Here is a 26,167-nt window from a genome sequence, read left to right as displayed (position 1 = left end):
AAAAAGTATGAATCTTTCATTATTATTAAATTGACAATGAAACATACATCTAACAACCAAAGTAAAAAGTATGAAAGCAAAACCTAAAACATGTTAGCTTTCAGAATTTTCTATCAAATTATTTGACATTGTAATTAACTTGATTTTTAATATTTTAATATTCCATATGCTTATAGATTATTTATACAGTGACTAGTTATGATCTTGTAGCTCGTTGGAGAAATATAGTATCAACCATTACCAAATACATTTAGCTCATCTCATTAATATGCTTTGTTTTGGTCCAAACTCCAAAGATGGCAATTGTTTCTCGTATTTGCATCTCTATTGCTTCACCTGGCAATTTTTAATCAAATAAAAACTCTCCTGCTTAATTCAAGTTGTCAAAACTTAAATTAACAATAATTACAAGTAAGAATCACACACTATACAGACATATAGTTGCATAAAAATAGAAGCCAAAGGCAGACAATGCTTACACCAGCCCACTTTCAAAAGTTTTCTCACTTGAAATAGTTGAGGGATTCACTTTTAATCAGCACAAACTAATCAACAAGTTTGATATAATCAAGCTAGCTGCAATCCTTTGCCAATAGGTAGAGTTGGACAACAAGATTTTCAATAACTTTAGTACTTACCTAAAACCTCTAGAAAATCCACCACGAGTTACAAATTGTCATCTAGTCCATTGGCTTATCAAGATGATGAACAACAAGCCTCTTTACTAAAAAGGATGTAAACAAATAATAACTAGAGACTCAAATTTGTAAAGACCTTTTCATGCCTAGTGATCAAATCCTTTTATATATGTAACATACTCTACAATTCTGTCTTGGATTTTCTCAAGGAAAAAAAAAACATATCGAACATCTTGATTCTTCTTCAACCTTATTATCTCAAAATCTATATGCGCAGATATGAAAGAATATATGCATAAGAAATAATTGCAATCTTAAAAATCATATTTACCACCAAGTTAGAGACTTTTGAGGATGATGTTTTAGCACTAACAATTTGGTCACCAATTCTGTTAGTCAAGATTTGGGGTTGGGGAAGGTTTTCGATGTTCCAACTATAGCCCTTCTTCCTCAAGAATGGTTATCCAAGATGTGCTTCATGGGATAGTGTGAAACGTGTCAAAGTTGAGAATGCAAGGCTGGCTTTGGATTCATCTATAGAGACTTTTCGATGGTGGCCTTATGCAAACTAGGAGTAAAAGGTTGGCACTTCCCGGAGTTTTATAAAGAGAAAGGAGAATGGCTAGACTTGGGATCTAATGAAGATTTGTTGTCATTTTCCCTATGCATGACACAAGTTGTGCTGTTAGTGTTAGCTTGCTAGGGTTGCGAATATGAGATTTGGGCAAAGGATAAAAGGCAAAGGGAAAAGGGGAGATTAGGGAGTGGGGACTGTGGAGTGTCGGGACTCAGAGCAAGGAGTCAATAAATTTTTTAACTTTTGGCATACTCGTAGACTTGGTTCGATTTGACCAAGTTTGATTAAGTTTGCTGGTTTTCGAGTTTTTTACCCGATTTTACATGTTATATACATGTTGACTCGTAAAATCTTATGATTTTACGAGTCAATTTGTGATTTGACAACAATGATCACACAACACTTCATTAACCTTCTACTTCATGTTTATTCAAGTAACAAGTTTCACACAATATCACATTTTCATTCTTCCCTCATTTTATGCAAGGACACACTTCACCATTTCAACCAACTCTACTTTAAGTCATAATGTATACCCATTGATTTATTTCAACTTTATTCTTTGAATATATCCTTATTATCACACATTTCATGCCAATATCATAATATCAACATATAACATTTACTTATAACTCTCTGCACATTCAATACTCAATTAATCTCAATAGTGAAGTTCTATAACATCATGTTTAGCATAACATATCCAAGTTGTAGATCAATCCAATAGTTAAATTGCTCTATATTAGAACGTAACCTAACAAACCTTAAAAATTATAGACCTGCTGTTCAAGACGAGCCATTTATGGCTGCAAAATTTGTTTCTAATCTCCACCGTTCACACCTTAGAAAACATCTAGAAGAACAACTTATCAAAATTACATCCTCATCCAATGATTAATGAAGGAGAAAACATATGGTAATTGCAACTGAGAAGAATGGTGTTTTCTCTAGAAGTATTCCACCAATGATATATCTCACACATAGCTTGATATTGCAAATCCATTCAACTAGAATGTAGCAGACATAATGATGAACAACATACCTAAAGGGTAACCCAATTTAATGGTGTAAAGTGGAGATAAGGTTGTCAAAGTTCCCGCCCTTGATGTGTTTTCTCTTAAAGACCAACTCAATCTTACCTAAAACTCTTAATCATGGTTGATTCCATCAAATGTTTGGAAGAAGATGAAGGCTTCACAAGCCATTTTTGCGACTGGGTTTGCATATGTAACAACCTTTGAAAGAAGGAATTTTGTTTTCCCTAATGACCCATTTACGCCTCATAATTATACATATGCCCTTTTCTATCAAATCCGGGTCTGTTGGTATTTCCATGAGACCTTTTTGGATTCCTTATGACTTGCAAATTTAACCCAATGTACAAACTTATATAAGTGGTCTATTTGTAAAATTTTAGCCCGATCCAGTGATCGGATTGATTGAAATGCTTAATACTGTTAAACTGGACAGTCAATAATAATTTTTGCAAAAAATCTGAATTTCACCTTCTACATAATTTACTTAAACCATTAGGGTTCTCCAGTTAATTTGTTGAATATTTCTATTCATAATTATCATAACTTTTTCCTTGGAGTTAAAAGCATGATTTTACACGGGGTTCATTATTGACAATCAATGTTTCTAACGCAAAAGGTCACTCGTTCAATTTTTTTTTGAACTCCCTTCTATTTTTCTATAAATCATCCTTTTTAAATTTACAAATTTCCTCATTTAAATATATTTTTATCCAATTTGGAAATTTAAGTGATTTATCTCTAATTAATATTTCATATACCCATGCTTGCCCTTTTTAATAATTACTCTAATTTGCAAATTTTTAGATCGAAGGTTTACACACCATGTTTCTCAATTATATTATTTATGATTTATCAAGACTTTATACCAAATGAGAGACAAGGCATGAAATTTTTGTCTCCCTTTTCTTTTATACCCAAACTAATATGTTTAAGTCTTATTTGGTTATCCCTTAATATTTTCTATATATTGCATCATAACCAATTGTTACAATGTTCCATTAAACTTCAAGTAAAATCTTATTATTTAGGATTATCTACTTGATTCCAATCCATATATTTTATTCCATGTCTTGTTACAAATTACCTATTGGAATTTCTACTAAGTCATTTGTATATTCTAATTATAATTTACTAGGGTTTCACATTCTCCTCTCTTACAAGAAATTTCATCCTTGATATGTAGAGTTCTTACTTATGTATGTGAATAGTGTTGAGTATTTCTTCCCTGTTTTTTATTTCTCCTTTCCCAAGTCTCTTTTTCAACTGCGAACTTCCCTATACTATATAGTTTTTGTCTTTTTGTTTGTATATTTTAATATAAAAGTCTATTTGGTTCAACCCTCAAAGTTTAGCCTTCTTGAATCACTATAGTGGTTTGGACAATACTTGAGAAAGATTCAATTCACCTTTTCATAGCATGGGTATAAGGAACACATCTTGGGTTCTAGATAAAGGTGTAGGCAATGCAAATCAATAAGTTATTAGTCTAACCTCTTGTGTTGATATCAAATGAATCATTACACCTTATCATCCCACTGCTGGAGCATGTCATGCTCCTTTTTAACACATTTTTCCTTCTTTAGGCTCTTCCACCTACTTTATTTCAGTCATACAACCAACTTTGCTTAACATATATGTAGCCTTCTAGGATTTTGTGTAACTATATTCCTAGTCCAGATTTTCTCGTAGTCTAATTTTTTTTATTCATCATTTCATCTCACATGGACACATAGTATTCTTATTTCTACTTCCAAAAATCATAACGTAAACTATACCTCAAACATTACATTTATCTTATCCATTGATTAATCCAACTATTCATTTTAATTATTGTTCACCCAACTAATGAAGTATCGTGTCAACTACCTGAGTCATTTACCATCCAGTTGACCCAGCCTCAATTTCATAACCTTAGCCTTATCATACTATCGACTAAGTACCAATTTCCTTGTCCATATTTGATATTGCAACTAACTAATTTATTGGATATTTTCAGGATCTACCATGTAGGTTATTACGGTTGAAATTTTAATTATTGTCATTACAATAGTTCCCAATTACATTTTTGTATGTAACCATCATTTTTATCAATCTTAATATATATATATATATATATATATATATATATATATATTTCCATTGTTGTGGATGGTAATTCATACTCTCTCTCTCCCTCTCTCTCTCTCTCTCTCACACACACACGTACATATACCACTTCCCCGTTTGTAAGCTTGGTTGTTATGGGCATCAACATATTGGAACAAGATAACAAAAAGGTCAAGAGCTACAATGAGAAAGGAAAGGCTATGAAAGGAAAAGAGTTGCTACCTCAACTAACTATCCACACCATGGAGGAAACAGTGACAAAGACCTTTGTGTGAAAGCTGGCAAATGGAAAAAAGTTTCAAAATTAGGTGACTCAAGAGGCTCCTATAGTCTTTAAAAAGTAAATGATGAAGTTGTTCTAGTATGCTTTTTATTTTTGTCTTTGATACCCAATTGGCAATCTTGGCTCAAAATGTCAACATATGGTTTTCTTTGTAGTTGAGCCTTTCTTTTATCAATGAGATTATACATTTTCATAATTTATTATCTATTTTTGCTAAATACACACTTACTGAAACATCTTCCGCTTTCAAGAAATCTAAAAGCAGATCATCAATAAAATCATGAGCACATTACATTGAGAATGAATGGTGAAATTTCGATGAGTACATAATTGCAAAGGAAGAAAATGAATGAGAAGAGGATGATGTAAAAGAATTCAAAAAGATATGAGAGCAATCCAAGCGAGTTTAGAAACTAGAAAAAGAAGAATTAGAGAAAATTAATGTTGATACAAGGTAAGATAAAAGAGAGTTAAAAATAGGGACTCTAATTACTGCTAGCGAAAGGGAAAACTTGATCTCACTACTACGTGAATATGTCTATGTGTTTGCTTGGTTCTACGCAAATATGTGTGGTTTAGATACTAACATATATAAGATACCATTAAATAAAGAAAGTATACCTTTGAAGCAGAAACTACAAAGAACTCGTCTGACTATGGTGCTCATAGTGAAAGCCGAGATAGAAAGGCAATGTGATGCTGGTTTTTTAGAGGTGGTTAGTGATTAGTACTTAAAAGTGCATTTTTATCAATGTTTTATATCATTATTTTGCACTTGAAGTATCAATAACTCTTTAACTAAAGCATGTTTTATAATAACATATCTAATAATATAAGATACCTTTAATTTATGATAAATGTTCATCTTAAATGCAGGCCTATCACATAAATGAAAGGATTGATTTATGAGTTTAATTACTGAAAGTGAAAGGACAAAGAGAGGGCCAAACTTAGAAAAGAAATGTTGGTTGAGTCCAAACTGAAACACTATTCGGTAATTGAGTCATATCTAAAACTATAGATCTCGATTTTAGGTCTGGTTTATATGGATGAAAACCCAAGACATAGGCCTAAAAATTTCATATGGAGTCCAAGATTTAAAAAGGCTGTTTTCAATTCCAAATTATAGCAACAATAGAGAAGTCTGAATTTGTCCTGCAACCCAGACATGTTCATTGTTCAACCCATATCTCGAGTTCTAGAAGTCCAAATGACCTTAATTTTTTTTCCTGGAAAGTTGAGACAATTTCCTAAGACTTTCATGAGTAAATTTGGTTCAAATTCAGACGTTATTAATGATGTTTTGTTCAGACAAGAATATAAAGATTGTCACCAAGTCAAGATGTGGCCACCCACTCAATAATTAGTCATCAAATCAATAGTTCCAAATTTTGGCCTATAAAAGGAGGTATTTGCCATACATATAGGCATCTTGGTTGTTCAGATCAAGATCATACTCTTTATTTCTCTCTTTATATTTTTGTAATGCTTAAGTTTTGCTTTCATTAATATCTTGTTTATGGTTTTCATTTCTTTTACTTTACTTAGTTAACTTGTATCTTATTTATATTCTTATCTTGTTTATTTATGTGTTTGTTTTTCATTATGTTTAGCTAAGTTTATTATGTCAAGGTGAAAAGGTTACAATAATGGTGTAAGAATAAGTATAATATAAATTCAATATGGACTTTAATGCTTATATCCTAAACAACTTGCTATTAACATGTCTTATCATTTTTATCTTATTAATTCTTAATACCTTACTTCTTAAATGGTTAATCTAGATTTGTGTTGTATAACACTTGGTACAACAAATACTTGGCACTTTCATAGTTCAATCGTATGGTATAACCTACACCTGTGCTATGAAAAGAACTTGATTTGTTGTTGACATAAGCTAGCATATGAATTCTTGACAATATTTAAAAGTTTGGTGTTAATTAAATAAGATAATTAATATGATCATGTTAACAATTTATAATGAGCTATTAATGACAAATCATCCGATTGGAACTTCCTTTGTGTGTGGTTTCCAGTTGAGTAATAAAAAGAGTTTATACTATACTTGTCTGAAATACCATTAATGGATCCTCTAACCTTGACATTTGTTTTTATCATTGTTTAATCCTCACATTAATCAAACATTTCAAAGTCCTATTTAACTTATTATTATTATTATTATTATTATTATTATTATTAGTTAACCTTCCTATGGTTTGACCCTGGTCTTGTCGAGTTATTTATTACTTCAACGTTCCTACACTTAGGAGAAGACATCAATCTTTTAGTCGTATCAAGTTTTTGGTGCTGTTGCCAGGGAGGTAAATTCTTGTATAAATTATAATATTTGTTTTATTTTCTCTTTTCAGTTTTCTTGTATCTAACTTTTGTTTCCTTTTGTTTTGTTTTCTTCTTTCTTTTATTCTCTTTCTACACGTGCATGAGTGTTTAGTCACATACATTAAGTGGTAGACTTAGTAGGGTATCCTTATCATTTTCAGAAAATATGACCGAAGAAGATAATCAGTCACTTTATAATGAGAATAATGAGAATAACCGAGTTAGAATACTTAGAGAACACATGAATCCTACAAGAACAAGTGCACCATCATGTATAGTTTTCCCTCCTGATGCATCTCACTTCAATTTTAAGCCATACATTATTCAACTTTTACCTTCTTTTCATGGCTTAGATCTAGAAAACCCATACTTACATTTGAGAGAATTTGAAAAAGTCTATAACACATATAATGACTTAAATTGTAGCATGAATACCATCAGATTAAAGCTTTTTTCTTTTTCATTAAAAGATAAAGCTAAAATATGGCTACAAAATCTTAGGTCAATATCCATTCGTGCTTGGGATGAAATGCAACAACAATTTTTAAAGAAGTTTTTTCCATTTCACAGAACAAACTCTTTTAAAAGACAAATCACCACTTTCACTAAAAAACCAGGAGAAACATTTTACCAATGTTAGGATAGGTATCGAGACTTGCTTAATACTTGCGCTCATCATGATTTTGAAACATGGAGATTGGTTTCATATTTTTATAAAGGATTAACACCTAAAGATAGGCAAATGATGGAATTGATGTGCAATGAAATTTTTAAAGATAAAGACCCTGATAAAGTAATGGAGTACGTAGACTAGCTAGCTGAAAGTGCTTAAAATTGGGATAATAGCTACATTTTTAGGAGGCAGTCAAGTTTTGGGGGTCGTCCCTAAAGCTTTAGCAAAAAGGGACATCATTGGAAAAACAATTAGAGAGAAACTATAGGTCCCTATAATGTTTGATCGAATGAATGCAATGTTTAACCATGCTGATGCCTTCATTGACTTACCAGGTGGTCTGGGCACATTGGAAGAGATCTTTCATATTTCCTCTTGGGCCTAACTGCACATTCACCATAAACCCATAAGTTTGTTAAATGTTAATGGTTTTTATGATAAGTTGTTGTCTTTTCTTGATCATGCTGTGGAAAAGGAATTTCTAACATCTTCGGCATGACAAATCAAATCTCTACTGTTATTGCTGAACAATTGATTGAGCAACTACAATCTTTCATCCCTATAACTGATCATTCCATGAGTCGCATAAATTGGTTAACTAACGAAAGCCATAAAAAGCTTAGATTGGATTTGAGCCTTTGTTTGTAAAAAATTTGTGTCTTTTGGTTTTATTGTTGTGTTTTGTTGTTTCTTATATTTGTTTAAGTGTGTTTCAGGTTTGTTAGTGTTCGCTATTTTAGGTGATGTCTTGTATTCTCTATCTTTCTACCTTAGGACATTGAGGACAATATCTCATTTTGGTTGGGGGGAAAAGGTAGTAGTTGATATTAGAAAAAAAAAAAAAAAAAGCTAATTGTGTTTTATACTTCATAAACTATTTGCAAAACTATTGTTATTGAGATGACAGAGTAAAATGAGTTCTTTTGTTAAAGTAACTTTTGAGACGCATATTAGTAAACATTCTTAACAAGGTCTATCAGAATACTTCTTGAAAGATTCAGGATTACAAACTCTCGTATTGTTATCACTTGATTCTGCTCATATGCTCATTTAACAAATATTCTTAAATCTTCATTTTCACACACACACTTTAACATATGATTGTGGGTTGCACATTGGATTATTACATTATTTATATTATTTTGTTAAAGGTAACAACTAAGGGAAAGGGATAGTATATAATTTGCAAAAAAACAAAAAAATAATGATAATAAAAACGTAGATAAGTTTGGTTTCGTAGCTTCCCTAACCTAAGTACTTAAGTTCGAAGGGGTGTTTTAGCACTTAATACCCTAAAGTCAACTGACTTGGGAGCTATTGGCCCAACACATGTTACATGGGTTAAGGAGAAAAGCTTAAGGGAATCAAACATTGCACTATCTATATATAAGTATCTGTAACCCGAGTTACTAAGCTCGTAGGGGTGTCTCAACACCTAATGCCCTAAGACCATCTGGTCTGGGAGTCATTAGCTGAAAGCTCGTTACATGGGTTAAAGATGCATTGTGTTTTAAGTTATATGTATATATATATTTTTTTTTTTTAAAAAAAGAAAAAGAAGAAAAAGATAATAATCCTAACCTAAGGAAGTTAACCTTAAACATTAGAACAAAAATTTTGTTTTCTTTTAAGTAAAGTCCCATAACTATGTGTTGATATATTGAGCATGAAAAGAAGGTCTATTAATATCTTGTTTAAGAGGCATTGAGCAGATATATAAATTTAATGCGAGTTTGTTTATCTGGATAGATTAATGGAAGTTGAATGATGAATGCCTTACTTTGTGGAATTTGCAAATTGTTTCTCTATTTTAACGCTTTGATTTGTAAGGACTAGTAATAAGCTGGTTGGGGGGGTGTGATTAGTACTTCTCCATTGTTGCTATAATTTGAACTTGAAAACGGCTTTTTAAAATCTTGGACTCCGCATGAAAGTTATAGGCTTATGTCTTACCTTTCTATCCATATAAAACAGACTTAAATCCGAGATCTACAGCTCCAGATATGACCCAATTACTAAACAGTGTTCTAGTTTGGACTGCACCAACATCTCTTTTCTAAGTTTGGCCCTTTCTTTGTCCTTTCAATTTCAATTTTTAAACTCATCAATCAATCCTTTGATTTATGTGATAGGCCTGCATTTAAGATGAACATTTACCATAAATTAAAGGTATCTTATATTATTAGATATGTTATTATAAAACATGCTTTAGTTAAGGAGTTATTGATACTTCAAGTGCAAAATGATGATATAAAACCTTGATAAAAATACACTTTTAAGTACTACTTAGTATGTCATATGATGTAATGTAAACCTTTGTGTATTGAGAATTCATTTTATGATAATGTTGTTTAACGTTATCTTACGTGGATTGTGCTTTGTTAATGAATGAAATGCAATTACAAATTTGCAAAATGTTATTGTGAAAAACATCCAAAACCGAATGATTAAAAAAAAATCCATCGATTTTGACCTTGAAAAATTCGGGTCGTTACAAGTGATATGTTAAGAGTAATGATTCACCAAACAATTCTCTAGGTAATGGCTAAGTACCCATAAACCTAAATAGATGACCTAACCATCAAAGTTTATCATATAAAATTTATCGGTATGATGATGAGGTCATAAAAATTTATCGTAATGAGAAAAGGTTTTCATGAAACAAAGATGATAAAGTTTTCATGAATCATGAACTCATAAAACGATTCCATGCAAATTGTTATGATGATGAGGTCAAAATTTATCAGTCCTAACCAATCTTGCTTGAAATGAGAAAAAGGTTATTTTTTTATACCCACTAGAAATGAATATATTTGTTGTAGTTTTAGTTTAAGCCGAAGTGAAAAAAAAATCTCCTTCGTAAGATAACTCTAGCTAAGATCACACCCCACATAAAGGGCAAGTATTAGAAAATGATGAGAATGTGGTTGGAAAACCTAGAAAATATAGAATACTTGTGAACAGAATCCATAAGATCTTGATTAAAGCCGCAAGAATAACAAGCAAAAAAAAAGGTGGGGGGCTTTGCTAAGTGACAAATCTTGAAAAACAAAGCACACAGGTATTTGAAAAACAAGCAAATGCTTCTCCTGCAACTTTGACGAACAAAGAAAAGGAAAATCATTGAAGAAACATGGTTGGGTTTTCGATCAAGGGCTTGAAATAGAAAAAAAACATTGGTATCTTGATTCTTATAGAAAGTTTGATATGAATAGATAAAGAGATTTCGGGAAAAGCAGATTAGGTGTTCAATCAAAGGTTTAGAGTGAAAATAAAAACATGAAAATATCATTTGTGTCAACTTCTATGAGCGAAGAACTCTGATAGCGTAACATATCTTGGAAACCAAAAGAGGATAAAGTGTCATAAAGGAGTGAAAGTGATGCTAAACCCATGAAGACCCTCAAAAATCATTTAAGCCAATGAATTGCTTTTCTTTGGTAGCCATGAAACTCAACTTTCATTACATACTTTAAAAAGTCCATTCTAATCATAAAAGCAAGAAAGACTGATAAATACGCTCTCAAAACGTAAGGAACCATTCACGAGAGTTATGATAAAGTGAATAACTATTCATCTTTGTTGAGAAAATTCAAACATAAAACTTCAAACAAGTATTTGATCCTTTTTTAACCCAATGCAAAATGAGTCATGTCCTAAACCAATCACCATGATGAAATACCTAACGAATACAAATCATAATAAGAGTTGTGTGAACATTACTATTTGACATGACTTTGAAAAATCTCAAGCTTTAAAAAAAAACAAAGTAAATCTTGTAAAATCCTTAAAATAAAACCAAAATATGTGTCACGTGTATTTGAGAAAAAGCACATGAAAAACAACATTGTCATAAGGTAAGGAGTTCTAATGTATTCCCAATTAGGATAGTATTCAACATGGCCTAAATAATAATAATAAAAAAAGAAGGTTATAAAGGCAACTTGATGCTTAAGATTTGAAAGTAACTTGCATGGACTTGGGTAAACTAGAAATATGAGTTAGCAATAGTGACCATCTCGAAAATTACAACCCTCAACAATTAAAAAAAAAAATAGTGAAGAAATAAAGAGCCTATATTTCAAAAGACATGCATTGCATATTGGTTAACCTCAACTTTACTAATGTTGGTGTAGGATTCATCAATCAAGAGGAAAAGTGGTGAAATTTGCATTGGTGAACGGAAGTCGAGAAATGACAAATAAATCTCATCCATATGGTGTGGATAACTAAGGCTATAAAACAAGGCACTCATTTTAAGAGTTTATCCTTAAAGGGTATTTTCTTTTGAATTTTTTTTTAGGAATGTTTTGAAGGGTTTTAATGAAGATATTAATGTGAATTTTAAAATGGGTTGGTCGCCTATGAAAATAAACCAATTTCAGGAAAACATAGCTTGTTGAAGTTATTTTTGGAATTTGAAAATGATCGGTCGCTCGTGAAAATAGACTAACGTTTTAATTTCAAAATGGGCAAGTTGCCCATAAAAATAGACTAATTTCAGGGAAACATAGATGCTTGCTGAAGTCCTTTTTGGAATTTGAAAAAGGTAGTTCGTCCGTGAAAATAAACCATTTTTTAAATTTCAAAATAGGCAGTTCATCCGTGAAAATAGACAAATTTTAGGGAAGCATAGATACTTGTTGAAGTTCTTTTTAGAACTTGAAAAGGGCAAGTCACCCATCAAAATAAATTAGTTTTAGAATTTCAAAAAGAGCAGGCCGCTCATGAAAATAGGCCAATTTTAGGGAAGCATAGACACTTGCTAAAGTTATTTTTGAAATTTGAAAATAATAGGTCGCCCGTAAAAATAAACCAGCTTTTGAATTTCAAAATGGGTAGGTTACCCATGATAATAAACCAATTTTAAGAAAGCATGTATGCTCGCTAAAGTTCTTTTTGGAATTTAAAAAAGGTAAGTCGACCATGAAAATAGGCCAACTTTTGAATTTCAAAATGGGTAGGTCGCCCGTGAAAATAGATTGAATTTTTTTATTTTAAAATCAAACTCTTTGGATGCATGGATCACCTAGCAAGTCGGCAAAATTAACAACCCAATTCTAATTGAAAAAAGACCTATTCAGTGAAAATATTTTTATTTGGGGTAAAATGATACAAATTTGGATGAGTAAGTACTCAATAAAGATTTTGGAAGGCTTAATTAATTTTATTGAGGACTTAATTGCAAGGAAAATTTGTTTTTTGAAGTCAATTTGGGTGTTAATTGGAAGAAATTGAAATTTAGGGACTCAAATTGTACTTTGTAAAGTTTAATTGGTCAAATTAAAGGCTTGATTGTGAAGAAAATAAAATTTGATAGCCAATTAGGGGATTTATTGAAGAAATTCAAACCAAGAACCAAATTGTAAAAGGCATGAAAGTTTAAGGGCTAAAATTGACCAAATCAATGGTCAAATTGAAGAAAATTGAAACTTGGATGGTCAATTAAAGGTCCAAATACACAAACTAAAAACCAAGGACCAAGACAAAAATGGTGCTAAACTTTGAGTTTGATGATTGAGTTTGGCAGGGGTGAAATTGTATGAAATTAAGATTTTTGAAAGCAATAACGGGTGCAATTAGAAGAATATGGACTAAAATAACATATATTAGATCCCAAATTAAAACCCCAAATTTCTAGGGGTTTAACCTAGACAATCAAAAATATTGTTCACCCATTATTCATCTCTTTTCTTGACAGTTTTGAATGATAGGGTTGACATCTTTCAAGAGCTCTTTGTGGAGTTAAAGACCTCCAAATAGAACAAGGGTTTTTGTAAATGGAAGAACATCCCCTCTACAACTTCATTTCCATGAAATTAGATGTTTACATCCCAATTCTTTCACCGTATTTTCAGATTCTGAGCTAATCGAGTTGGCACTTTCAAGTGAATGAATGTGGAGCTACAAACCTCTAAATGGAACAAGGATACATCCAAACTAAATGTTTGCATCTCCTCCACCAAGGTCAGGTGGTCTTCGATTATGTTTACATCAAAATTTCTCTAACAAAACCTTGAAAGTGGCCAACTTAGTTAGCCTTGATTGAGATACTAATTTGTGTAAAACAACCTAACCTTTTCATGTTTTCACACTTAAAAAACTCTCAAATGGTTCTTATCAATGGCCATAAATCTTTCACCCAATATCAAATTGTGAGAAATTCATGTCTTTGTCTCTAAGAAAAAGAAAATCACCTAAGCAAAACCATCATCCCGAAAACAATTGACGGAGAAGGTTCCAGCTGTTAACATTTATCTAGAGCTCTATCATTTTGATCAAAGGACTGAGCTTTGATCAAAACTTAAGAAGGTATCACAATTTGAAAACTCAATGGCAGAGTTTATATGGCCTGCCCATTCATGGTTTTTCAATTTTTAGTGATATTTTTTAAAATCTTTTTGGCATTATTTTGTATTTTAGCATTTATATGGATTAATGAATGAAAATGTTGTTTTGATTTATTAATCTTGTTTTGAAGTTATTAATGTTGTTGGGATGTTTAAAAGGTGTTTGTGTGTTAGGTTTTGACAAAGTAAAATAGTTTTGGAATTTTTCAAAGGTTGCGTGTTTGATGGCTTTTTCAAGGTTGCCAATGCATGTTCTTGGTTCATGAGTTTAATTTGGGTCTCAAAGTATTTAAAGAGTTAGTTTTTGATTGAGTTTTGATGTTTTTGTTAGCTAATAATATAGCTGCATTTTGAAAGTTGAAATCTTATACATGTTTTTGATGATTTGATGTTATTTGTTAGTGTTTTTTATTCAAACCTCTTTGTGTATGATAATGTGGTTTGTTAGGGCCATAACAGCTTGGTTTTAAGGTTTAAAATATATTTTCTAGATTTGACAATGTATGTTGGGTTTTTTAGGCAACCTGAATTCATGTTCATCCATAAAACGTTGTCTTAAATGCTAGTTTTAGGTTTCATTTTGATTTGTATGTTGGGTTTTTTGGGCAACTTGGGTTCATGTTCATCCGAAGAACATTGTCTTATCTTGAGTGCTAGTATTATGTTTTATTTTGATTTGATTTTGGTTTCTGCAAGTTTATATATTATTATTAGTAGATAATTTAGGGTTTTCATGCATCAAAAACATATTTTGATGGGTTTTACCTTACGGTTTTGGTTTTGAATGAAAACTCATTTTGACAAAAATCATGATGATTGAGTAATAATTGAAGTAAATAGATATTTGATTTTTTTATTTATGCTTGATTGTAAACAAAACCTTGCCTTTTATTGCTTGAAATATGGTTCGGTTTGATGTTTATGTTGCTGGGTTTGAGTTTGAATGTTCTTCATTATTCTTCGTGTTCTTCATTTTCCTTAGTGTTTGATATATTTTTGTTAGAAAATTTTATGTTTTTTGTATTTTTTTAGTTTTTATTTTGTTTCAGTTTAAATCTCTATTCTGATTTAGTTTTTTGTTAAACTTTGTTATTTGGTTCGGTTAATGGTTGAGCTAGTGTTTTCAGGTCAACCCAGTTGGGTCAAAATTGGATCAAATACTAAAGGCTTTGTTTGGTCTGTCAATATTTTGATAATTTTAGCTTAAGGGTATGTTTGGCAAACACATTCCTTAGACCTGTTTTGATAGTTTTGTTTTGAACAAAAATATAGTTTTGTTAAACATGGCCCTAAAAATATTAAAAATAAAAAATATATTTTGATTTTTACATACAGCACAATCTTTATAAAAACAATTATTTTTAATTATAAAAAGAAAAAAAAATTAGCATGGTTTTTAGAAAAATACATATGTTGATTTTTCTTTGTATCTTTTGGAATTTACACCAAGTTTGTAAAATTGCTTGAGGATGACCAATATTTTAATAACTTTAAAATTTTAATTCATGAAAATTAATTGTTAACATCATAGTATAAATGTTAGACCTATAAGTAAGTTAACATTTAAATAATAGGAGTTTACTAGAAAATTTTCAGGATTATTTTAGATATTCAACAATTTTAATTAAGAGTATTTTTTACCATAATATACAAGTTGTGTTGAATCATTTTATTTGTCAGGATAACTTAAAACAAAGAAGAATAAGTTGGAAAATTAGGTGAAGAAGAGTCTAAAAAATATAGAAAATTTTGTTCTAAACTTATTCAAAAACAATCTTCGTCAACCTCTTTTATAAAAATTTTTGGAACTAAAACTAATATATAATTAATTATGGTAATTATCAAAATAAATATCAACCATAATTACTTGTCATAAAACAATATTAAACTTGACAATTTTGACTTTAAATCTAACATAAAGAAAAAAAAAAATTAGACTAATTGATCAAAGAAATAAATAAAGAAAAATAATAATTGATCAAAGAATAAATGATTATCATTGACAACAATAAAATTTTAATAAGTCTCTTGTAATTCTGACAACCCCATCTTATTTGGATTATACTCATGAATAAGGTCCAACAAACTCAATGAATCATTACTCATTACTTAATTATCTTTGTACAAGAACCGAAACTAAACTCTAGATTAGGATGAAAACAAAGAAAAAAAACTTGAACTTAAAGATAATAAGTTGGAAAACTAGGTGAAGAATGGTCTAAAAAGTCTAGAAAATTATGAATGAAAGCTATATTAAAAAAACCAACCAGAAATACTCTTCTTCAATTATTTTTATAGAGGATTTTGAAACTAAAACTTATATAGAATTAATTATTGTAATTGTTAAAATAAATTTCTATTATCAGTCTTAATTACTTGTCATAAAACATAATTAAACCTGATAGTTTTGGCTTTAAATTTGATATTTTTTTTACTTAAAAACTTTTCAAGTTCATGAAGTAGGCTAACTAATCAAGACTTTTATTCATGGGTCAAACAAGCTAAAAAGCTAGCAAAAATAACTTTTCATGGACCAAAAAATTATTAACTCAAACTCAAAATAAGTTGGGATAAAAAAATAATTCTTTAATAGTCTAAAATATTATTTTAACCATAAATCCAAAACCAGGCATAGCCTGGAAGTCGGGTTGAGAGCACAAGGATTAGGATAAAGTTCACTTTGCTTAGATCCTCTCTCCTCTAAAAGATTGGGTGCCTTTTAGGTTAAATGTTAACTCTTCATCTTCCTACTAAATAAACTAGAAGAATATCTTGTATATTTCCTAGATGGGATATATTTCTTTTAGGGTTTTTGGGTTTCTAAAAAATAGGTCAACCAAGGTTTTTTTAGATCAGTTTTTTCATTCATCCACAAATTGTTTTAATATCTTAATTTTATATGTTAAAGAGCTTATGTTAGATAATAAATTCCACCAAAGTTTTAATTCTAAAAGTAAGTGGACTCCACTTTCAATTTGTCTTTAAATGTGCTTGTTAACCATGTTTCAAGATAGTTTTTCCAATAATCTATGCATATATAAACTACAAACACAAGCTCCTGGCGACATAATAAGGTGAACATCCCCTCACATTTTTATCATAAAAAATATTCATGCAAAATCATAGTTTTTAGGCAAACATAGAATGACAAATACAACTTCAGAAGCTTTTTCTACTTTAACATCTTCTGATAATCTTATTTTGCATTTGCGAGATGTTCTCTTACATGGAAAATGATGGCTTACATAGGTAGACAATGTTGCAAAGTGAAAAGGAAAATAATGGTGCTGCTAAGTTGTTATGACTGGTAATTTGACGCAGAGGTCATGAGGGTTTTCAAGTTTGTTTAGAGGAGAAAGCACAATTAACAGTTAAAGTGAGACTTTCTTAGTTGCATCATTGTAAGACTGCTTATATTATTGATTGTCATCACTTAATTTTCAGGTTTTTCCTACAATTATCCTTTTCTTTTCAAATTTAAAAAAGAAAAGAAAAAAGACTATAAACTTAGCAAAAACACACTGAGAAGGATTTCAAATGTATGGAGGAACCAAGCTAGAGTTTCGAACAAAATTGAGAGCCTAATTATACCCCCATTGTACCTAAGACTAAAAAGAAAATACAAATTCAATATCAAATTAAATGATTACTGAATGAATCTGCATAAAAATTAAGTATAAAGACTTAATTAGATTTTTAATAGGTTAATTTGATTCAATTATGGCCCCAATTAAAGGTTTCATTAAGTTTAATGATTAATTTGGTCAAATTAAAATATTTAATTAGGTGGAATGAATTAATCTTATTAGGGATTTAATTGGTGAAAATTAAGTTGAAAGCTTAATTTGAGTTTAATTAAGAAGATTGGAATTTTAGAAGACCATATTTAATTTTTCCAAACTCAATTAGGTGAAATCAGAGACAAAATTGAAATAAAATCAAAGTTTAGGGGGTCAATTAAGGGTTCCCTTGAAGAAATTTAGAGCCACAAACCTTTTTGCGAAAGACGCACAAATTCAGGGAACTAATTCAATGAAAACAAGGGTCAAATTGAAAAAAATTAGAAGTTTAAAGGTCAATATAGGATGAAACTAAAAATACCTACGACTAAGGACCAAGTTGAAAAATATGCTTAAATTAAAGGGTATTTTTAAAGCTTTAAAAGGGTGAAATTGAACTGATTATTGAAATCAAAATTCAATTGAAGACCTAATTGAATAAATTAGAAGATTAGAGGTTAAAATTAAAAAGGAAATTAATGAACTAATTCATGTTAAAACACTAAAACGACATTATTTTATTTAAATGAAATTGTACGTTTTGGCTAAGTTTTTACCAAAATGACGTGTTTTGGTTCAAAACAATGTCATTTTGGTCAACGTCAAGTAAAAACAATAAAAAACAAATGACACAGCTGCTTATTATCTTGGTTATTTAAATCAAGATCATGCTCTTTATTTCTTTCATTTTATTTTTGTAATGTTTAAGTTTTATTTCATGTTATATTTTTCTTAATCTCTTTTTTATGCTTTTCATTTTCTTTACTATACTTATGTTTTTATGTTATTTATTTATGTTTATCTTCTTCATTATGTTTAGTTAAATTTATTATGCCAAAGTGAAAAGGTTTCACTAATGGTGTTAGAATATGTATAATATAAACTCAACATGGACTTTAATGTTTATATCCAATAAAATTTGTTATTAACATGTCTTATCTTTTTATCTTACTAATTTTTAATACCTTGCTTGTTAAATGGTTAATATAGATTTGTATTGTATAACACTTGGTACAACAAATGCTTGACACTTTCATAGCCTACCGTATGGTATAACCTACATCTGTGCTATGAAAGAAACTTGATTTGTTGTTAACATAAGTTAGCATCATGAATTCCTGACAATATTTAAAAGTATGGCGTTACTTAAATAAAATAATTAATATAATCATGTTAAAAATTTATAATGAACTATTAAGAAAAAATCATCCGATTAGAACCTCCTTTATGTGTGATTTTCAGTTGATTAATAAAAAAAAAAATTATACTATACCTATTTCTAATACTATTAGTGGATCTTCTAACCTTGACATTTTTTTTTTATCATTGTTTAATCCTTACATCAATATCCAATAAAATTCTCATAAACTATATATATATATATATATATATATATATATATATATATATATAGTTCATCCCCCTATAATTCGACCATGGTCTTGTCGGGTTATTTATTACTTCGACACTCCTGCACTTAGAAAAATATATTAATCTTTTGATAGTGTCATTAGGCCGACTATTAGCCCAAAAAATTGGTTAGGCTAGGCCTGAATACAACCTGTACATATAGGCTTCTCAGACCTAATAAGCCCATATCATGTGGCTAGGCCAAGCCTAATCTAGACTTAAAGGCATGTTTGGCCTATTGTTTTTTCCTTAAAAAAATAAAGCCATGTTTAGGTTCTTAAGACGTATTTGTAAGACGTATTTGTAAAACACACCTTAAGCTTTTTTCCTTTTGGTTTTATTTTATTTTTATTTGTGTGTCTAGCTAAACAGGCACTTAAAAATTTCAAAAAATTCTTAAGAAATTCAAAGACCATTTTGAAACTATTTTTGGATCACTCACGTAGGTTTTCAATAATTTTTGCCTAATATTATATTGTAGACTTACATTGTAAGATACAAACCCATTATTAAAAATATCTGATTTTTCTCTTGATTTTTTTTTTAAAAAAAAATCCCTTGTTTTAGAAAACATAAAAATATGTTTTTTTTTCAAGTATTTCATTTTAATATCGGACTATAAAGTTACACTGTAAGATACGAACTCTATATTAAAATTGCCCAGTTTTTCTCCAATATTTCAAAAAATTTAAAAAAAGAATTTCTAATTTCAAAAACACCAAGAATATGTTTTGTTTTTTTTGCATACGGTTAAATTCTAAAGGTTTTTCATGCATGTTTTTCAAAAAAAACAAAATCGTATTTTTATCTTGCAAAATAAATATCGTAACCAGTTTATGACTATCCATTAAGAGTCAACCAAAATACAATAAATTCCACAACAATTAATTTATCAAATTATTATTTAGAGTATTAGAATTTAGTTATAAACTTAAATATTTAGATGTATGAAATTACACAATAAAGTATACCCTTAAAATTAAAGATACAAAAATAAAAAATAAATGTGATGCTAAAAATTAAACTTTAATTAAGATTTAATCTAATAAGATAGAGACTTCCTCATGAAAGGTAATCTACCTTGAATCTTAGATGAAACTAACAAATAAAAACATGTCTTAAATTAATAATTAATCAACAATGCAACTTACCATAGGTAGGGTGCACTAAAGATAATGTATATTTATTTTGCACAACTAATCTCCTTGCTCCAACTTTCATATACCATTAAATTTTTTAGTGACTATAATACTTGATGATATGATGACTCATAAATGTTTTAATAATAACTTTATAATTAAACCCAAAAATATTCTTCAATTCTAGGAAACATCTCTCCATTTGACGTGGTTACGCACATCATGACACTAACATTTTGACTGTGATATTGATATGAACTTGCTAGAATTTCTAAACTTGCAGTAAAAACTATGTACTTAAAAGTAATGATGAACAGAGATTAGGTCGAAACGACATAAAAGGACTAGATTTCTTTTAAAACATGAACAGATGTTACTCGCAAATTTAGATGATTCCCCTCGCATGAAGAAGATGGTTAAAATAGAATCCTGGAATGCATCACTTCTGAGAATTTTTTAACTTCTTGGAACTACTATAGTACATATAGTGATGACGTCCCATGATCAAATACGCCCAATTTATGTAAATTCCTCATTGAAACAGAATGGTGGAATGGAAATTATAAGTAACACACAAAGACATAAAAGTTCTTTGGGAACAAATTTCATGCTACAAAATGCAGCATACTTTTGTGTAAAAGGTGATGACCAGATAAATCTTATTTAGACACAAAACAGCAAGTAAAATACGTGTAGCAGACAGCCAAATGTGAAAGTTAATAACTTCACTTCTGAAAAATTAATAGCTTCACCTCTATGTTTCATATCACAAACAAACCGATCAAATTCACCACTACATCCAGACCTACAGAAGAACAAAACAATAAAGATATAATGAACACACCTCTGAATCAAATACGAAGTTAAGCCCAAAACCAAGCTATTTGGCTGTGCACAATGCTATTTGGCTGTGCACAATCCCATCTGCACATTCCACGTCAAAGACAACCATTACAGAAGGTCCATAACCACCTCAATAATTTAGACCAGAAAGAAAATCCAGTATCAAGCAAGACAAAAAGGCACCTGTGTATGAAAACCTGAGTGAGGCAGAGGAGAAGAAGTGAGCGGCAAACCAGATCCAGTCCCTATTGAATTCTCCCAAAGTATCTCCCTCTCTTCTTCTTTTTTCTCTCACCTTTTTATTTTATCAATTGTACAACACAAGAAAAACTGTTAACAAAAAATCACTCAGCCTCTCTTTCAACATCAACAAAATGCCTATTTCCTTCATCTACTAATTACTGCCCTGATCCTTGTGAATCATTTTTAGAAGGATTTTGCTGCTGGTGCTGCTGAACCCTAGCCTGCCCCATCTGCTGATAAATCTGACTCAAAGCTTGTGGGCTCAAAACCCCAATATGCCCATCTTGTGACAACCCAAGCTCCAATCCTGGTAACTGCTGGCTACCCACACCTAAAATTGAAGTAAAACTCATAGGCCCAATATTGTTTCCTGGCAAGTCAAACCCTGAAAATCCATTTTTTTGCAAATAACTCGAACCACCACCACCTTCACTTACTATATTTGTTGTTGATGGACCTGTGGTATTAGATGATGACTGGAACCCATAACCTCCAACTGGGGGCCATAATCCTGCACTTGTAACTTGATGGGGTCTCCCTAAATTGCCACCTAACATTGCCCAACTGGTCCTCCTACTACTGGACCCACCTATATCTTCAATCTTTTGATGCAAACCAGCTGAAAGAGAAGCTCCTTGTTGTGAAATTGCACCACCAGCAGCTGCCAAAGCTGATGCAGGTATTGTACCAGTCCCAGTTGCTGCAATTATAGATGGTTCAGCTTGCTGTAGAAGCCACTGTATTGTCTCACCATCAGATTTGTGACCCAATTCTCTTGTTAATTGAAAGATTCTTGCTGCACAAAGAGCTGGCATCCTTATCCTTCTACCTCTACCTTCAACTTTTGTGTGTCTGTCTTTGTTTGAGCTTCTTTTTGGAGCTAACTGTTTCTTTTGCTCTTCTTTGTCAGCTACTACAATCTGAAAGCCTTTGATTTCTGCTGCTTTATTCTCACCCATGTTGGGTTGTAGTTGGTTTTGGTTATGGAGGTGTTGCGGTTGTTGATGATGGGGTTGTGGAGAAGGAGTATGAGGAGAAGGAGAAGGAGAAGGAGAAGTATGGGTGTGGGTAAGGGTAAATAAAGTGGGTAGCTTATGTGGGTTTTTTGAGTTAGAGCCCTTGGGATCCATGAACTGGAAAGATAGAAAGTGGGGGAAGAGATGCAAAATAAACTTATAACAAGAAGAAGAAGAAGAAAAGGGGTCCAACCCCTCTTTGAATGAAGACCACCTGAAAAGTTCTTGCTCTGTTTGTTTCAAGGAAAACGAATTCCTGGAATTCGTTTTCCTTACTTTCCCATGTTTGGTAACAAACTGAAACAGTAAGTCAACGGAAACTTAATTCCAGTCAACATACAATCACTGCTTTGAGAAAGGAAAGTGTTTTCCTTCGGTTAAAGAAAGGAAAACACTTTCCTTTGGCGTGCAAGTGAATTATAATTCACTTAGCAGCGAATTATAATTCACTGCTACTGTAGCAGTGAATTAAAATGCAGAGATGGCGAATTATAATTCACTGCTACAGTTCACAGTTACTGTAGCAGCGAATTATAATTCATTGCTACTGTAGCAGTGAATTAAAATGCAAAGGTTATTTTATTTAAGTCCCGGGTTTTTGATTAATTAAGTCCTTAATTCTTTAATTAAACTCTTGATTTCATTAATTAAAATAATCTAAAATAATTAATCAATTTCCAATTAAACCCTTGATTTAATTAATTAACCTAGTCAAGAGTTTAATTAAATCTTTAAACTTCCAATCATGTTGCCCTTAACCCAAATTTTAATTCATCCTTCATTTATTTTATTTTTATTTTTTATTATTTTTTTTAAATAATAAAAATAAAAAGGTCAAAATTGGGTTATGACAATTGTAAGTGATTAAATATTTTTATTATATATAGATAAACTTGAAAAAAATTTAATTCATTATTAAATTATTTTCCAGTTCATTTTCCATAACACAACCAACACTGAAAGTGTTTTCCAGTTCATTTTCCATAACACTACCAAACATCGGAAAATACTTTCCCGGAATTCACTTTCCAGGAATTCACTTTCCCGGAATTCACTTTCCAAAAGGAAACCACTTTCCTGCAAACAAACGGAGTCTTTCACTTTTTCTGGCAAAGACAAAAACGGGAGTATTTCCAGACTCCAGACATGGAATAAAATTGATAAAATAACACAGCATAAAAATACTTTAAAAAATAATATAAATTTATAAAGTCTTATATGATACTTACGTGTGAATTATGAGTCACATATGTGGCACAAAAAAAAAAATAAAAAACTGTTAAATACACACTAAAACTCCAATAATAACTTCACCTTGAATGCACGGAGAAGGTGAGAAAACAAATAAAAATTAAGAATAAATTTTTAAAATGATATATTTTTTAAATTTATTTTATATCAACACACCATTACCACCCGATCCGCTAATTAACGCCATCAAATAGTAGTGATGATATTTTATTTTTTAAAAAATACATTATTATTATTATTATTACAGCTGCTACTACTACTATTATTACACCACTACTCTTTTTTCACCACCATTTCTTGACATGGTGGCATTATTTTTTAAAAAATAACATGTTATTTGTTATTGTTATATTATTATTACTATCATTATTATATACTCCTTTTCATCTTCTATCACCATTACTACCGCGATCATTTCTATTATTTTTACTATTATAATTATTGATGAATTCATTCTTTTAACTATTATTTCCTTTTATTTTAAAAACAAAGCATTAAAAATCTTCAATTCATTCCAATTCTATGTTATTATTTTAATTACAGTATTAGTGATGGGGTTATAAAAATCACAGGGAATCTTCTGGGGTGAATTATTCCTTGAAATCACCTCACATCCTTTATGGTGTATTCAATGACCTCCACTTCAAGACCACACAGGCTTTTCCTTGGGCAAATCTTTCTCTAAGGGAATATAAACTCTTTCTGGAATAAATACTTGCATAGAGTCTCCTGCGGATGTTGATGGAGGACCCTACGAAGATCAAGTCAATATCAGGTATTTATGTAACAAATAACATTAATGGAAGTATTAATGAGCTTTTCTGAAGATAGAGAAGAGGAGAAGGAAGAAGAAGCCGTGAATGTGTTTTGTCCCAGAGAATAAGGTTTTTCTCCCCCTTCTTTTCTTGTCTATTCATTCTTCCTTTTACATTATCTTACTTGACTTGCTTTATGCAACATAGGAGGGGTAGAGATATAATATTATAATAGTTAAATAATATTATTCTACTGTTCATGCCATCACATCTAATTAATATAAACATGAGCTGCTTGTTCGTATTTAATGGTATTATGATGGGCATCATGATTATCAATTTAGGCTTAGGATATGAGGGGCTCAGTGTAGAGTGACTCTTCAGCTTCACACCCAATCTAATAGATGTTGGGCTTAATTCACGCCCTAAGCCTAGGAGATAGCTGGGTGTGGACGTGTCCATGCCTAACATAGAGTTGGGCATGATCGCCCTCGGACCTAACATGGGACTGGGATTGGGCATGGACGCGTCTTCGCCCAACATAAAGCTAGGCATGGTCGCACCTGGGCACGCCCGAACCCACTTGTAAGACTAGGCGTGGACGCGTCTTAGCCTAATATAGAGTTGGATGTGGTCATGCCTAAGCTCAATTATTAGACTAGGCATGGACGTATCCGTGCCCAACTTAGAGTTGGGCATGGTCGCGCTTGGGCCCAGTCGTGGGACTGGACGTGGACGTGGATGCGTCCGCACCCAACTTAGAGTTTGACACCCAAAAAGACATAGCTCTAGTTTGGATTATGATTTTCCCATATTATCTCTTAAATGAGGTTGATTTGAAAAACCATGACCCATCAGTAGCCTCCCAAGTCTGTTCATCTTTAGAGAAATAGGGAGACTTAAGACTAAAGAGATTTCGGATCGACCTTAATTGAGTCATGATCTTAGTCAGGGCGTCTTTTAAACTCCTCTTATCAAGGCCTCACTGGCGGGGATGGTGTTCCCAAAGAGTTCATTATTTGAATCTTCAAGATTTGTTCCCAGTTCTTCCTCTTAAGAATATTAGACACTCACTACTGTCTTGGAGAAGTGGGTCATAGACACCACAAATTTGTGTAGCCCTGTTTGGACCAGTAAGAGGTGTTGTTGTAGAAGGGTTGATTTTAGCCCTTTCTTAATGTTATAAAGGCTGATACTTGTGATATTTAGGAGAGGTGTGGGTCACGGGCCGCACACAAGGTATGTAACTCGAGTTGGATAGACAGTGGGAACCTGATAAGGTCATCCCAACACTCTTGATTCTAACTGAAAGGGCTAGACAGAAGGGAGGGAGGGGGCACTGACAGCCGCCCTGAGGAATGAAGCATTGATCCCCTATTACTGCCTTAGAGTAATGGGTCTCAGACGCCACATGGGTGTGTGACCTCGATTAGATCGATAGGAAGTATTCCTGAGAAAGGAACGTGATTAAAGTAAGAACACAATTGATAAAGATATGCATTCTTTGTTTATGTATTTAACAAGGATGCAACTTAAGGTGGTCTCAATGCCACGCATAAAAAAGGTCAGAGCCTTATGGGTCTTGCAGATGATAGGTGTTGGCTTTAACCACCTTTGTCACCCTAAAAGGACCATCCTATTTTTAAGCTAGTTTTCTGCTACTCTCTCTATTACTCGTGGCTTCCAACTTTCTTAGTACCAAATCCTCTTGTTTGAAAATCATGTTC

At 31.3% G+C, this 26,167-nt stretch overlaps 1 protein-coding gene across 3 annotated transcripts; it reads right to left on the bottom strand.

Annotated features, from left to right (window-relative positions):
• LOC118030966 (transcription factor TCP20) lies at positions 1-22,654 on the bottom strand. 3 transcript variants are annotated; one of them, XM_073406022.1, is made up of 4 exons: positions 21,359-22,654; positions 21,177-21,256; positions 7,987-8,039; positions 1-336 (listed from the first exon to the last, which is right to left on the bottom strand). In XM_073406022.1, the coding sequence occupies exon 1, from the start codon at positions 22,546-22,548 to the stop codon at positions 21,574-21,576; it is 975 nt and encodes a 324-aa protein (XP_073262123.1). In that variant the 5' UTR covers positions 22,549-22,654; the 3' UTR covers positions 1-336; positions 7,987-8,039; positions 21,177-21,256; positions 21,359-21,573. The 3 variants fall into 3 exon arrangements, with proteins under 3 accessions (XP_073262123.1, XP_073262124.1, XP_034891129.1); XM_073406023.1 differs by lacking the exon at positions 7,987-8,039; XM_035035238.2 differs by lacking the exons at positions 1-336; positions 7,987-8,039 and having other exon boundaries at positions 21,043-21,256.
• Positions 22,655-26,167: the final 3,513 nt, after the last annotated feature.

Source organism: Populus alba, chromosome 17 (assembly GCF_005239225.2).
Source record: "Populus alba chromosome 17, ASM523922v2, whole genome shotgun sequence".
NCBI classification, from domain to species: domain Eukaryota; kingdom Viridiplantae; phylum Streptophyta; class Magnoliopsida; order Malpighiales; family Salicaceae; genus Populus; species Populus alba.
Note: the sequence above shows the minus strand (reverse complement) of the source record. Positions and strands in the feature narration are given on the sequence as shown.